At 40.4% G+C, this 14,268-nt stretch overlaps 1 protein-coding gene across 4 annotated transcripts in view; it reads right to left on the bottom strand.

The window, feature by feature from the left end:
- Positions 1 to 14,268, bottom strand: part of SLC5A10 (solute carrier family 5 member 10) — a 183,737-nt gene that overhangs the window by 34,087 nt on the left and 135,382 nt on the right. For 3 of the 4 annotated variants that reach the window (XM_036741635.1, XM_036741634.1, XM_036741633.1), the window contains one exon: positions 5,633 to 5,740. The exons of the other annotated variant lie outside the window; for it this stretch is intronic. In XM_036741635.1, the coding sequence (XP_036597530.1) occupies positions 5,633 to 5,740 (108 nt within the window). The remainder of the gene's footprint in view (positions 1 to 5,632; positions 5,741 to 14,268) is intronic. 4 annotated transcript variants of the gene reach the window in all.

Consider the following 14,268-nt stretch of genomic DNA (forward strand, 5'->3'; position numbering starts at 1 on the left):
GTCAAACATTCAAATAATAATTAATTTTACATAGTTTTACATAAATTGTTTGCAAAAATAGAGAAAGAAAGCAGCCTACCAAGTTCCTACTATGAGGGAAATATGATTTTGACACATAAACCAAGGAGAGATAAAGCAGAGAAAGAAAATTAAATACATATTTCTACCAAATGTTGATACAAAAATATTGATAGAAAAGAATCTATAGCAACATGGCAAAAATATTATATACTATGAGCAGATTGGATTTATATAAGGAAAGCAGAATTGGCTTAATATTAGGAAAATTATAAGCACAATAGGCCATATTAATTATAAAAACAACAACAACTACAAAATTACATCAAGAGATGCAGAAAAGCCTTTTGGCAAAATACAACACTCATTTGTGTTAAATTTTTTTTAATCAGACAAAAAGGAATCTTGTTTAATATTATAAATATTATCTACCTAAACTCAAGAGGTAATATTATTTGTAATTGAGAAACACTAGAGACCTTCCTAAGAAAATCAAGAGAAAAGCAAGGAAATAATTAGTTCCTAAAATGCTAGCTGGTACAGCAAGACAAGAAAAAGAAATCAAAGGATTAAAAATAAACAAAGAAGAAACAAAAATTTTGCTCTTTTATAAATGGTTAACTTAGAGAATGCTAGATATTCAATTAAAATTTGATTGAAATAATACTTTCAGCAAAGTATCCTAATATAGAATAAACACATAAACTCATCAGCCTATTTATATATTACCAACAAAGCTCAGTAGGAAGAGATAAAGAAAGATATACCATTGAAAATAACTACCAAATGTATAAATATCTGGGAATCTACCTACAGATACATACACACACAGAGGAATTATCTGCATAAAACTACAAAATATTCTTTATAGAAATAAAGACAGAGTTAAATAATTGAAGAGATATTAATTGCTCATGGTTGGGCAATGGTAACATTCCAAAATTACAGTATTATCTAAATTAATTTACAGATTCAGTACTATATCTAAGTAAAAAAACATACTTTATAGAACAGACTAACAACAAAATTCACCTGCAAAAACAAAAGGTCAAGAATCTCAAGGAAAATAATGACAAAAAGCACGATAGCAGGGGCCTGGCAGTGCCAGATCTCAAACTATACTACAAAGTGGTAATCATCAACACTATTTGTTCCTAATTGAAAAATAGCAAAATTGATCAATGTTATAGATTAAGTACACAAGGCCCAGAGGCAAGAGAACCTAGTATTTGTTCATAGTGTTTGATAAAGCCAAGGACACCAGCTACTGAGTTAACACTATTTGTCAAAAATTTCATGGAAAGCTAGAAATCGGTTTGGCAGAAATTAGGTTTATATCAACATCTCATAGTATTTAACATAATAATCTGCAAAGGGATACATGACCTAAATATAAAAGATCATATCATAAACAAATTAGAGGAAAAGGGTAAAAGATATTTCTCACAAGTATAGATATGTAAGAGTTCTTGACCAAATAAGGGATAGAAAGGATCATAAAAGGCAAAATGGACAATTTTTATTACATAAAATTGGAAAGTTAATGCATATACAAAACTAATACAGTTAGAATTAAAAGGGCAACAGTTAACTAGGGAAAAATATTTGTAGCATTTTTCTGATATCTTGGATATATCAAGAATGGATGAAAATATATAAGAATTAAAGTCACTCTCCAATATGTAAATGGTCAAAGGATAAGAACAAAAGAAAAAGGCAAACTATCAATAATTCAAACCACTAATTATAAGAGAAGTGAAATGAAAAACTCTGAGGTTCTACCTCACACCATCAGATTGGCAAAGATGACCAAAACATAGCAATTATTGGGTGTGGGGGGACTATGGGAAGGCAGGAATATTAATGCACTATTAGTGGAGTTATGCATTGGTCCAACCATTCTGAAAAGCAATTTGGAACCATACCCAAAAAGTCACTTAATTTTTCATACCCTTTGACCTAGTGTTATTATTGCTGCTGCTGCTGCTGCTACTTTATACCCCAATCGAGTTCAAAAATAGAGGTAAAGGACCCATATGTACAAAAATATTTAGAGCAGCACTTTTTGTGGTAGCAAAAACCTGGAAAAAAAGGGGGCACACATCAATTGGGAAATGGCTAAAACTTATAGAATATGAATGTAATGGTCTATATTGCATCATAAAAATTGCTAGTGGGATAGATTAAAAGAAACCTGGGAAGAATTAAATGGACTGATATGGAATGAAGTCAGCATAACCAGGAGAACAAAATTTCTACAACTACAATGTAAAGAAAAGCAAAGAAAATAACATAAAGCAAAATAACTTAGAAGGATTTAAGAATGCTGATTAAAGCAATGACCAACCATAATGACTCTAGCAGAATGATGACGAAGCATGCTTCCCCACTCTAGGCAGGGAGATGAATTAGAGATGCAAATGAGAAGTAAATTTTCAAATATATTAAGTGTATGAATTTCAATTTGTTTTGCTTGACTATATGTATTTGTTAGAAGGGAAGGCTTTTATCTGCGGTGGTATAGAGAGTAGAGGGATTGAATACTATAGATAGTGATGCCAAAAAGAAAAAGAAAAGGAAAAATAATCCAAGAACATTTTAAAAATACACAGATTAAGGAGACACATAAACATGACAGTATTGGTATTACTGTGTTAAATTTTATGTACTTTAAAAAAATAAGCTGGGTGTAATAGCTGTTCACAATTTCATACATAATCTTTTTTATTCTTTATATATTAAAGTGTTCATGTTTATTAAGTTCATAATAAAATAGAAAACCAAAAAGGAAAAGAGTACAAGACAGGATTAGGGCAAGACAGGCAATGAGTGGTGGAAGATGGGAACCCTAATATTGGGGGAGAACATAGTCTCTTAGAATGCCAAAGCCAGTAAGTGCCTGAGAGACCTAAAGATCATCTGTTTTAAGCCCCTCTCTCTACAGATGAGGAAACTGAGGCCCAGAGAGAAGAAATAACTTGTCCACAGTCACACTGTGAGTTAGTGGTAGAACTAGTATTAGGATCTAAGTCTTCTCAAGGTCTAGGGATTGTTGCGTTTGTCCTTCGTTTTCGAAGAGGACCATGACATCAAGACAATGATGACATGACTCACAGTTGACTTTGATTTGAGTGTGGGAGGGCTGTGCAAGGTCATCAGCCTCACTTTCTCCTCCAGAGCCATCTGGGTCCAGTAGCCTGGTATTCACCAGGATGACTAGAGATGACTCAGGATGCATTGGGAGACCCTGGGCCTTTCAGGCTAAGGTCTTTTCAGGTTCTCACTTTGAGTGAGGTAATGCCCATTCAGTGAATAGGCCTCTTTAAGAAGTGAGTCAAAGGATGTCCCCTTTAATTAGAAAAAAAGAAAAAAATCGAGCTGGGAGGTCTAGGGGTACTAGATGCTTCAACCTATGGTATTTTCCATATTTTCCAGGGTTAAATAAACTGAACCTAGTTTCCCATATTTTCAGGTCTATAAATGGGATATATACATCAGATATATTTATTTTTGGGGTAGGCAATCGGGGTTAAGTGACTAGCCCAGGCTCATACAAGCTAATAAGTGTCTGGGGCTAGATTTGAACTCAAGTCCTCTAATTCCAAGGCTGCTCCTCTATTCACTGCATAGCCTAGCTGCCCTTGTACATATTTATTGAGACTAAGAGATGCTTATGTATGCTTTGATAGTGCCTAGCGCATAGTAGGCATTTAATAAATATTAATTGATTGACTAGATTGATGGTATTGGAAAAGCTGCTCCCTAACTAGGGAGCACATTTCTCATTCTACACAGAGAGGCACTGAGGCCAACATGGTCTAGTCACCCTCACTGGTATGGATGTCGGACCCAGCCTCATCCTTACAGGGTAGGCCTAGTGGCATGAAGGCTCTAAAGTATGTGCAGGAAAAGAATAGAAGGGAAAAAGGGAGAAAATTGGATATCTAGTTCTAGTAGCAGTGGTAGAATGAGGAGGAACGGTAATTGGGGTTCAACAGGACCAATCTTGAAATCCAAGGAGCCAAGCATGCTCCAAGCATTCTGAGACTAAGAAAGTTGGTGCTTCTAGATGGGGTTTAAAGATGAGGGAAATTTATTCATTTGTAAAGGAGAAAGCTCCAAGGCTATGACTAAGGTGTCCTGGACCAATGCCTAGGGGCTAGAAGCTGACTGGGATTGAAAAGGCCTAATAGACAGAGCCAAACGCTTCATAATAACATAGATTCTTCTGTCCTTTTTTTTTTGTCTGAACCTGTGATTTCATTAATGTGGGGAACTCATGTAGAAACTTTCTTCACTCATGTGAACTGGAAACTTGAGCAAATCACTCACTTCTTGGGGTCGTATCTATAAAATGAAGACTGTGGATTAGATGGTTTTGAGGTCTCTTCTAGCTCAAAATCTGTGATCTTAGTATATAGCATTTAACTTATATTTAACTGGATGCAACTAGTATATAATATGGACTTAGGGAGCTATGTGAAACACTGAGAGGGCTATGCGACTCTCCCAGGGACACACAGCTAGTCAGAAGAAGGACGTGAACCCAGTTCTTCCTCACTCAAATTCAGACTTCAATCCACTATGCCATCCTGCCTCTCTATACTGATGCCTAGCATAGAAAATCACAGACTATGGAAGCATAGAGTGTTAGATCTAAGGGGGCCTTTAGGGCTCATTTAGTCTAACCTCCCTCTGCAGCATCCCTGATAGGTGACCATCAAGGCTCTGCTTGAATATTTCCAGTGAACCAACAGGTTCACTGCCTTAAGAGATAACCTGTTTCACTGTTGAATAACCCTAATTATTAAGAAAGTCTATCCTCGTATAAAGCTGAAATCTGCCCTTTTAAAAAAAACTTTAACCATTAGTGGGGCTGGAATGGATGATTCCAGCAGCTTAGGGGGACGTGTATGTTGTAGGAGGAGAATGACAGATATCTGAGCTTTTGGACTCTGGCTAATGGCCTAGCCATCTTGAGAAGGAACCTCATCAGCTCCTTTCCTTCTAGTCATACTTTACCCAACCTCAACAGTAGAGTTGACTTCTTAAGACCATTTTTGGGCCTTTCTTTGTATCCTTAGCACTTAGCACAGTGCCTGACACATAATAAGCACTTAATAAATGCTTGTTGACTGAATGAGTGATCTCACAGTCTATTCGGAGTCAGATTACTAGTCTTTTCTCTTCTAATTGGCCAACAATCCAAATCTGATACCTGCAGGTCAATGCTAAGGGGCCAACTAGGTATTATGGGGAATCTAAGGAGATCATTGCCACACAGCAGCAGCTACTGAGAAGCTCTATCCAACTGAAACCACAAATAAACAAGCTGGGGCTAAGGCTACGGCTAAAGTCAGCCTCTCCTCTTCTCAGTAAGCTATTGTCCCTGGAGAATCAATAACAATTTTCTAGCCAGCCTTGGGAAATCTTCTAAACTAGGGACATTTAGGCGACTTGGCAGACGTTTTGGCTGGACTGTTGGGACAGTCCCAGTGGGTGAGACTCCCACACAGGGGAAGCATAGCCTCAGCTCCACCCAGGCCACAAAACAATTAGGTGCTGAGCTGACTGGCCTGGCTTGCTCTGCTGGCTCCACCTGTGGCCGCCTTACCCACAGGCATCAACTCCATCACTAGTTTGGGGTAGGCGATGTTGGAGCATCCCACTTCGGCCCCACAGACCCTCAGGCACTCAGACGTCACCACACAGCCCACATCATCTGAAAAATAAGGTGATGGAGAAAGAATTAGAGAGAGGCTAAAAAGAGGGAGAGAAAGAAAAAAAGGTTATTCCATGGTGAGGTTTTGCTCCCAAGACTTAGTGTCCCTAATCCAGCTGTCCTTGAATTTATTCTTACTTCTACAGTAGCCATTTTCACCTCAGAATGTAGGAATTCCACATGCTTCTCATTTTCTCTCAATTCCACCACCTTTCTTCCCCTACTTGCTTACCTCATTATCTCTCTTTAGATACATTTTTTTATCCTTTTACTTATACCCAAGTTTTTGGTAGGTTAAGTTGGACTAGCCCAACCTAGAAAATGGCACTTGTACAGCCAAGCTGAGGCCGAAGCATTGCCATCAATTTGTGGGAGATATATGATGGGTCAGTGGCAGAAGACCAGCATGAAATGATAGGTTCAGACTTCTTTCTAAGGGAGCTAGTCTCCCCAAAGCAAGGAGGGAAAGTCCCCAAGAGGCCAGGCAACATGGCAAATCTTCTAGGGATTCAGGATACTGTTGCTGCTTCAACTTCAACAACTAGAAACAACACACAGGCCATGGCTAGCTTGCCAAATCTCATCTTAATATTATGAGTTGGGGTGGGTGGGAGAGTAGATAAGTTAGACCCTAACTCTGTTGCTGTCATGGTTGTTCTGTATGATGATGATAACAAAAAAATAAAAATCTGCCAGTCTGGAAGGATAATGCTGTTTTTTCAATGCTGTCACAAGACATCACTCAGTAAAAAGCAAGCCTTTAGTCTTGTGCCATCATCAAAGTATTATAAATGTCAACTAATAATGCGAACTGAAAAGGATTACAAGGGACAAGAGAAATCCCTCATAAAGCAGGGATTGTTTGAGGCTCCACAATTGGTAGAGCTTTGTGGAGATTCTTGTGGTCTGGGTATGCAACTCAGCAAAACCCCATTGTCCATGTGATAACCTTGGGGCTCAAAAGTGAGCCAAACATACCAGGGTAAATAAGCATCAAGGGGAAATGGAATCTTTCCTGCAAGGAAGAGAGGAATCCTTTCCACTTGGCAAAGGGATAAAATGAGGATGAGAAAAAGAAGAGGGTTAGCCCCAGTCCCTGCGGAGATCTGCAGGCCATGGGTAAGGACGATTCAGTCCAGAGGCTTCTGGTGGGTGTTAGTGCGTGAAATCATTAGCTACAAATGGAGTGTTCATCGATAGCATGTCCCAGAAGGAAAGGTCTTCCTTTGTTACACATTTCTGCTTAGGCTGCATTTTCTATCTGCAAAATGCTTTGTAGTCATTATTAGTCAACTCTCCTAGCATTTTTCTAAGCCTGGTACTATTTGCATAAGAAAATAGAAGTGTCAAGGCAATGAATGACCTGCCTCATGCCCTCTATTTGGCAAAGTTGTGAATTATGCATCTAACCCTTCTCATCCAGGCTACCCAACCATTAATACATTTGTTCCCCTTCTCAGCTCAGATTTTCTGGTCCTCATAGAGTAGAATCTTCACTGTGTTCTCTGCCCAGAGACTGAGTTCTACCACAGTTAAGCAACCTTGGGCAAGGGGCACAAAGTAGAGATGGGCTACAAAAAGGTGAATCAGGCCAGGCTGTCTCCTGCGTTATTACATGTGACGGACACAAGGAAGGCCCCAGAATACTTCACCTGCCAGTTTGCCACAGTGCCTGAAATTCCATTCTTGAAATTTGATTCCTTTTGGTTAAAACTGAAACTATCTATTCAAAATTCATTTCAACATTTTTAATGCTCAAGTCAGTTCCAAGATCTTCCTTTAAAAGGCAACACTCTTCTAGAAAAGGTGACTTTGTTTAGGCTCAGAGCCTCCCATTTGTATGTGCTTTTCTTGTACTTTTCTCCTTACTCTTACAGCTCCCCCACCTGAGACACCTTTCTTCCATCTCCTTTAACTATCCAAAGCCTATCCAGTCTTTAAAGCCATGAAGCTTTGATCTCCATGGAAAGTAATCTCTCTCTTTTCACTCTTATCAAACTGATTGTCCACATGGCTCATTTGGTCATTCAGTCATATGCTGCCTTGGGGTATTTCTTAACTGTTTCAGATGCAAGAGTCTTATGTCCTCCAAATGAACATTCACCTATTTAGGTTGGAGACTGCATCTTACTCATTAGGCGGTGTATGGTATAGGAGAAATGGTACCAATGAGAATCAGAGGATGTGGGTCCAAATCTTGCTTCTTATGCATACTGCCTGTGTGACCTTAGACAAATCACTTAATCTCTTTGGATTGAGATCCAAAGTTTCCTTATGTTTTTCCTTGCAAGTTTTCCTCAAGTTTCTCAGTTTGTAAAACGAGAGGATTTGGCTAGACAGCCTTGTATCTCTATTTCTATCACCATGTACCCACAATTCAACAGATAACCCACAATAATTGACATAGAGTCTTGCATACAGCATGTGTTTAATACCTTTGTTTTGCCTGGAGAATTATTCAGGAGAGTATCTCTGTTGAAGATATCCCTATTACATGACACAGAACTCAAAGCAAACCCTGCCAGTTAGTGAATCCTTCATAGGAAAAGATGATACTGCTGATCAACTATCAGTTTGTGGATTACTTTAACCTCCTAGTCTGTCTCTCACCATATACACCTGGCAGTGTGGGAAGTAAACAGGCTGAGTAAAATGCTTGACCTTTTCTCCCCTGCCCTCCCCAACCCCCAATGACTAAATGAGGTAAGGAAAGGCTAGATCCTGACTCCAGGAGCTCTGCTTCCTATAGTGTGGGGGAAGGAGGTGAACCATGGGACAGGAGATTCCAGACAGAAAGAAGCAAGATTGATGACCAAGAAAAGGAACCAGATTCATTTAAAGGGAGAGAAATGACTTCTAGAATCATAAAACCATAATTTTTTAGAGCTAGAACCAGGACTGAAACCTAGGAGCAAAGGCTTGGCTTCTGCCAAATGAGTCTGGACATGGGACACTGTTAATATTTTTGTATTTTAAAAAATGTATTGATTGGTTTTTGTTGATTGCTTTTTTCCTTTCTTCATTTTCTTTTTAAAAAATTCTTTGTTATATGAGATAGCTCTCTAGGAAGAAGAAGGATACAGGGAGAAATTTAGGTGATGTAAAAACAAAAGATATCAGTGATATTTATTTTTTAAAAATCAATCAGGAAGCCTGTATTGATAACAGCTGGTAGTATAGTGAATAAAGCACTAGGCTTGGAGTGAGTTCCAACCAGGTCTGACACTTACTAGCTGTGTGACTCTGAGCAAGTCACTTAACCTTTCTTTGCCTCCATTTCCTCAACTGTAAAATTGGAATAATAATAGTACCTACCAAAAAGGGTTGTTGAGATAATCAAATGAGATAATATTTGTAAAAAGCACTTAGCCCAATGCTTGCTAAGTAGGTGCTTATTTTGTTGTTGCTGTTCCATCATGTATGACTCTTTGTGATCCCATTTGAGGTCTTCCTGGCAAAGGTACTGGAGTCATTTGCCATTTCCTTTTCCAGTTCAATTTACAGATGAGGAAACTGAGGCAAACAGGGTTAAGTGGCTTGCCCAGGGTTACACAGCTAGTAAGTGTCTGAGACCAGATTTGAATCTATGAAGCTGAATCTTCCTGACTCCAGGCCCAACACTATCCTTTTCCCCTGAATACCTTTTGTGGCCCAAACCTTGGATGTTGCACTGTGAGGTAGACAAGAGAAGAAAAGTAAATGTTTTCTGCCCTCTTGGAGGTAAGAGTTTGATTTGGGATTTAGGAAAGCATAATAGAGGCTGGGATGTGATTAAGGGACAAATTATGTGTTATAAATGACATAGGTACAAATCAGCAACCACCATTCACCTTTCCTTTTTGACAGAGGAGAGGGAAGAAGCAGGGAAGTAGAAGTGGGGGGAAGAGGAGGGAAAGAGAGAAAAGGGGGTGGAATATATTGGAGAAAGAAGGAAAGGAGGCAAGGAAGCAGAGTATGTATGGCACATTGTTAGAGAAACAGTAAACAAGAGCTGAATGAACTGTGTATCACCTAGCAAGCCTTCATGTTCCAGGTGCTTGAGCTTAGCTCAGTGGGTGGAGGCGGCTGATTACAGCTCCTAACTGGGACACGACCAACCCCCTGGGCCGGGCTCAATTTCATGGTGTTGGCTGGGCCCAGCCCTCCCTCAGAGGGAGCAGAGTCATTGGGCATCTGGCTTAGAATCACAAAGTCATTAAATTTTTTTAATTTATTTATTCAACCAATTAAAATGTGCCTGGCACAAAACACTGCCTCCTTTATTCTTGTGCTTGGCATTTATTGCTGAACAATGGAAAAAAAAATACATTTTCAAACAACAATAATAAACAGATGCATCCAAACATGGAAACTCCCAGTGTGGGACCCAATCAAGGGGGAGGGGAGGAGGAGACTCACATGGTCCTAAGGTTAGAATAGAGAGAAGAATGGGCTCTGACTAGGGCGGGCCTAAGAGGTCGGGACACTAAGCTGAGTCTCCTGCATTTCAGAGTGGGACAGTCTTGGTGACTCAATTTAGTATATTGATAAGCTGGAGAGTAACCAGGATGAAGAAGAGCTTTGAGACCATGCCACATAAGGATCAGTTGAAAGAATGGGAAAAGAGAAGACTTGGAGTGGGTATTACAGCTATGTTCAACTAGTTGAAGGCCTGTCAGTTGGAAAAGGGATTAGATTTGTTTATTCTGGCTTCTGAGGACAGAACCAGAGGCAATAGGGAAAAGTTGCAAATAGACAAATTTAAGCTTGACATCAGGAAAACCTTCCTAACAATTAGAGCAGCTCAAAAGTGGAAGGAGCTACCTTGAGAGATGATGGGTTCCCTATCACTGGAGGTCTTCAGTGAACTGAATAGCTACTGGTAAAGTGTGTTAGAACAGGGATTCTTTTCTGATATGAGCTGGACCAGATGGGCTAGCCTTGATCTTGACCTGATCACTTGACCTCTCCCTATCCGTTTCATTTCCCTCTACATGAATGACCCAGATACTTAGGTTCATAAATGATCATGGATTTAGAACAAGAAGGGGCCTTGGAGGTCATCTATTGCAATCCCCTAATTTTATAGTGAGGAAACCAAGGCCTAGAGTAGTCAAGTGACTTGCCCAAGGTCACACAGGAACAAAATAGCTACCTAGGATTTGAACTTGGGTGCTTCCTCTGTATGACTTCTAAGGCTCCTGGTCACAATCCCATCTGTGAGCAAGTTTCACTTGGGGGTGAAAGAAGCTTTAACACTCAAACATGGAAATTCTAGTAACACAGCTAGAGAATGACCCTAAAATATAACTACTACATATGGCAAAGGCCCCACTGGGCCCACTTCACCTATTAGAAACAGCAGTCCCTGCCTGGCATCTTCAAATCTAATTTTGTTGCTTCAGTCATTTTGTGTCTGACTCTTTGTGACCCCCTTTTGGGATTTTCTTGGCAGAGATATTGGGATGGTTTGTTATTTGCTTCTCCAGCTCATTTTACAGATGAAGAAACTGAGGAAGATAGGGTTAAGTGACTCGCCCAGGGTCAAACACAGTAATTGTCTGAGGCCACATTTGAACTTAGGTCTCCCTGACCCCAGGTCCAGCACTCTATCCACTGCCCCACCTAGCTGCCCAAAACCAATTTTGAATCACATATTTGGAGCTGGAAGGAAGGCCAAGGCCACATGTGGCCCTCTAGGTTCTCAAGTGCAGCCCTTTGAATGAATCCAAACTTCACAGAACAAATCCCCTTAATAAAAAGTTTTGTTCTGCAAAACTTGGACTCAGTCAAAAGCCCAAACCCAAAGACCTAGAAGGCCATAGGTGGCCTCAAGGGCAAGGTTCCCTACCCCTGAATTCTAGTCTAACCCTTGAATTATACAGATAAAGAAACTAAGGTACAGCAAGATGAAATAACTCATCTATGAACATACAGAACTAGGATTTGAAACCTGGCACTTGGATTCCAGTGCCAAATTTTAATTTCTAACATTCCTTTTTGGTGCTTTCAGGAAGGAAGACTGAATATAAGAGATTCGCAGCATTTTAGAGCTAGAAGGAATTACAACATTTAGAACTGAAAAAGGACCTTAAAGATCAAATTCAGATCTCCATTTTTACAGATTAAGTATTTGCTTAGAGAGAGGAAGAGACTATTCAAGATTGCATAGTCATTTAGTTGCATTGTAGGGATGGGATCCCAAGTTTTTTAGTCCCAGAATCCCAGTCCAGAGCTCTGCTATTTTCAGGCAGTAAGTCAGTCATCAATATACATTTATTAAGCACCTCCTATAAACTAATCATTGTGCTTAGCGCTGGGGATACAAAGAAAGGCAAAATACAGTCTCTGCTCTCAAAAAAGCTCACAAACAGGAGAGATACCAAGCAAACGAATATGTGCAAATAAGTTATGTACATGATAAATTGGATATAATCAAGAGGGAAGGAACAAGAATTAATGGAGATTGAGAAAGGCTTCCTATAGAAGATAGGATTTTAGCTGGGACTTATAGGAGGCCAAGGAACAGGGGATAAGCCCCACCTATCCTTTCCTTCTCCCTTTCTCATTATATGCCTCATTTTCTGCTCCTTCCATGTTGGTGAAGATTCCTGGGAAGGTAGTAGTTGGAAGTATATATATATATATAAAAAGGAAGGATTCCACTTCTTCCAAATGGCATCTGATACTGCCCAAACTCATTTGGCCTTCTATTTAGGGTCACACTCCTTAAAAGGGTGACTAGGGTTTTTCACTTTTCAGGGTTAGGAAAGAAAACAGCAAAGTCATTGGGCAGTTAACCATTCAACTTTAGGCAGTATGATCAACCCTATTCTCCCTTGCCCATACACCTATCCCTAAGATTATTAAATAAATAATTAGAATCACAATGTTAAATCAATGAAGTCTGAGGACTTAAGACAACATCAAATTGCCCTACCTGCCCCCTACTCTTTACAGGTTCAGAAACTGAGGCCCAGAGAGGTAACAGTTTTTGACCAAGTTTTTGACATCAGATAGTGGCAAAACTGGAGTAAGCATCCAGGACTCCAGGACTCCTAATCTGGTGCTTTTTTTTTTTTCACTACAACATACTGCTTATTCACCAAACTTCTTAAACCCACGATCAATTCACTTCACGAGTCTCTGGGCCTGGCTACACGTCAGGAGAAGCTAAGAGGAGGTAACACGGGTCCCTGCCCTCTTGAAGCTCATGACATGTAGTTCAACATCTCCTTCCAAACTAGCTTTGTCATTAGGCTGAGGAGGGACAGTCCAGAAAGCAAGTCCATTTTTTAATGGGCTTTTCTAAGGCTCTGGCCAATTAAACCCCTCCCTGCCCAGGCAGCTGTTTAAAGGAGGCTCTAGGTATCAGATGTGGCAGTTGCACCATCCCATAACCCAGAGCCCCCAAGCTCCAGAGACGCCAAGGCCTCTGTCCATGTAGCTGAGCTTGTTCTGGAGCTGAGGTAGCCCTGTCCTTAGGGGACCCACCCCAAGAATCTGCTCCCCTTAAAGTGATGGCCTCTATCAGAGATCTAGCTACCCTTGTGGGAAGTATATTGGAATAGCAAGGGTGAGGGGAGTCTGGAGCACCTCAGGATTGGGGAGCTGATGCCAGTGTTGAGTCTTTTTTTTTCACTCATGTCTAACTTTCGGGGTTTTCTTTACAAAGGTTCTGGAGTGGTTTGCCATTTTCTTCTCCAACTCATTTTACAGATGAGGAAGCTGAGGCAAACAGGGTTAAGTGACTCACCGAGGGTCACACAGCTAAGAAGAGTCTGAGGCTGGATTTGAACTCAGATCTTCCTGACTCCAGGTCTAGCACTTTTCCCACTTCACCACCTAGCTTCCTCAACTGATCCAGTAGCAGCATCTAGAGTCCTTAAATCATAAAACTTTGGAACTAGAAAGGCTCTTCAGAATCATTCAACCCAATAATCCAACCTTCGTTCTACAAATAAAGAAACTGAGGCAGGTGAGAGTGGTCTTCTCGTCACACAGCAAGCCAAGCTCGGAACCAGGTTCCCGACTTGAAACTCATTGCTCTTTCAACGACACCACTTTTAACTGCTATAGAGCAATAGATCTACAGCTGGAAGGGACGATAAAGATCATTAGACCAACCCTCTCATTTTATAGATAGAGAAACAGGGCCACAGAGGTACAACAATTTGCCTGGAGTCATCCGGGTGCCAAGCAGCAGGGAAGGAACCTGGCCTTCTAAGAGGAAGGTGTCTTTTTTCTTGGCTCCAAACCTGGGTAGCTGGCTAACACCCCCATCATTGGGAATTAAAGAAAACAGTACAGTAAATCTCTATGGAGGCCCTGCATCTGGTCCCCATGCTAGGTCCTGTAGGAATGCCAAGGCTGGAAGCCCTTAAGAAGTTTATAATCTGGGGAAAATAATACAAACCGATACAGCCGTGGAGTAGTGGGGAGTCCTGGGGGGAGACTCGGGACGACTGAGGTCTAATCTTGGTTCTGCTTGCTCCTTCCAAGCTGTATGATTTTGGTTGTTACTTCCTCTGTCTCTGGGCCTCAGTCTC

This window comes from Trichosurus vulpecula, chromosome 1, assembly GCF_011100635.1.
Source record: "Trichosurus vulpecula isolate mTriVul1 chromosome 1, mTriVul1.pri, whole genome shotgun sequence".
In the NCBI taxonomy this organism is placed as follows: Eukaryota; Metazoa; Chordata; class Mammalia; order Diprotodontia; family Phalangeridae; genus Trichosurus; species Trichosurus vulpecula.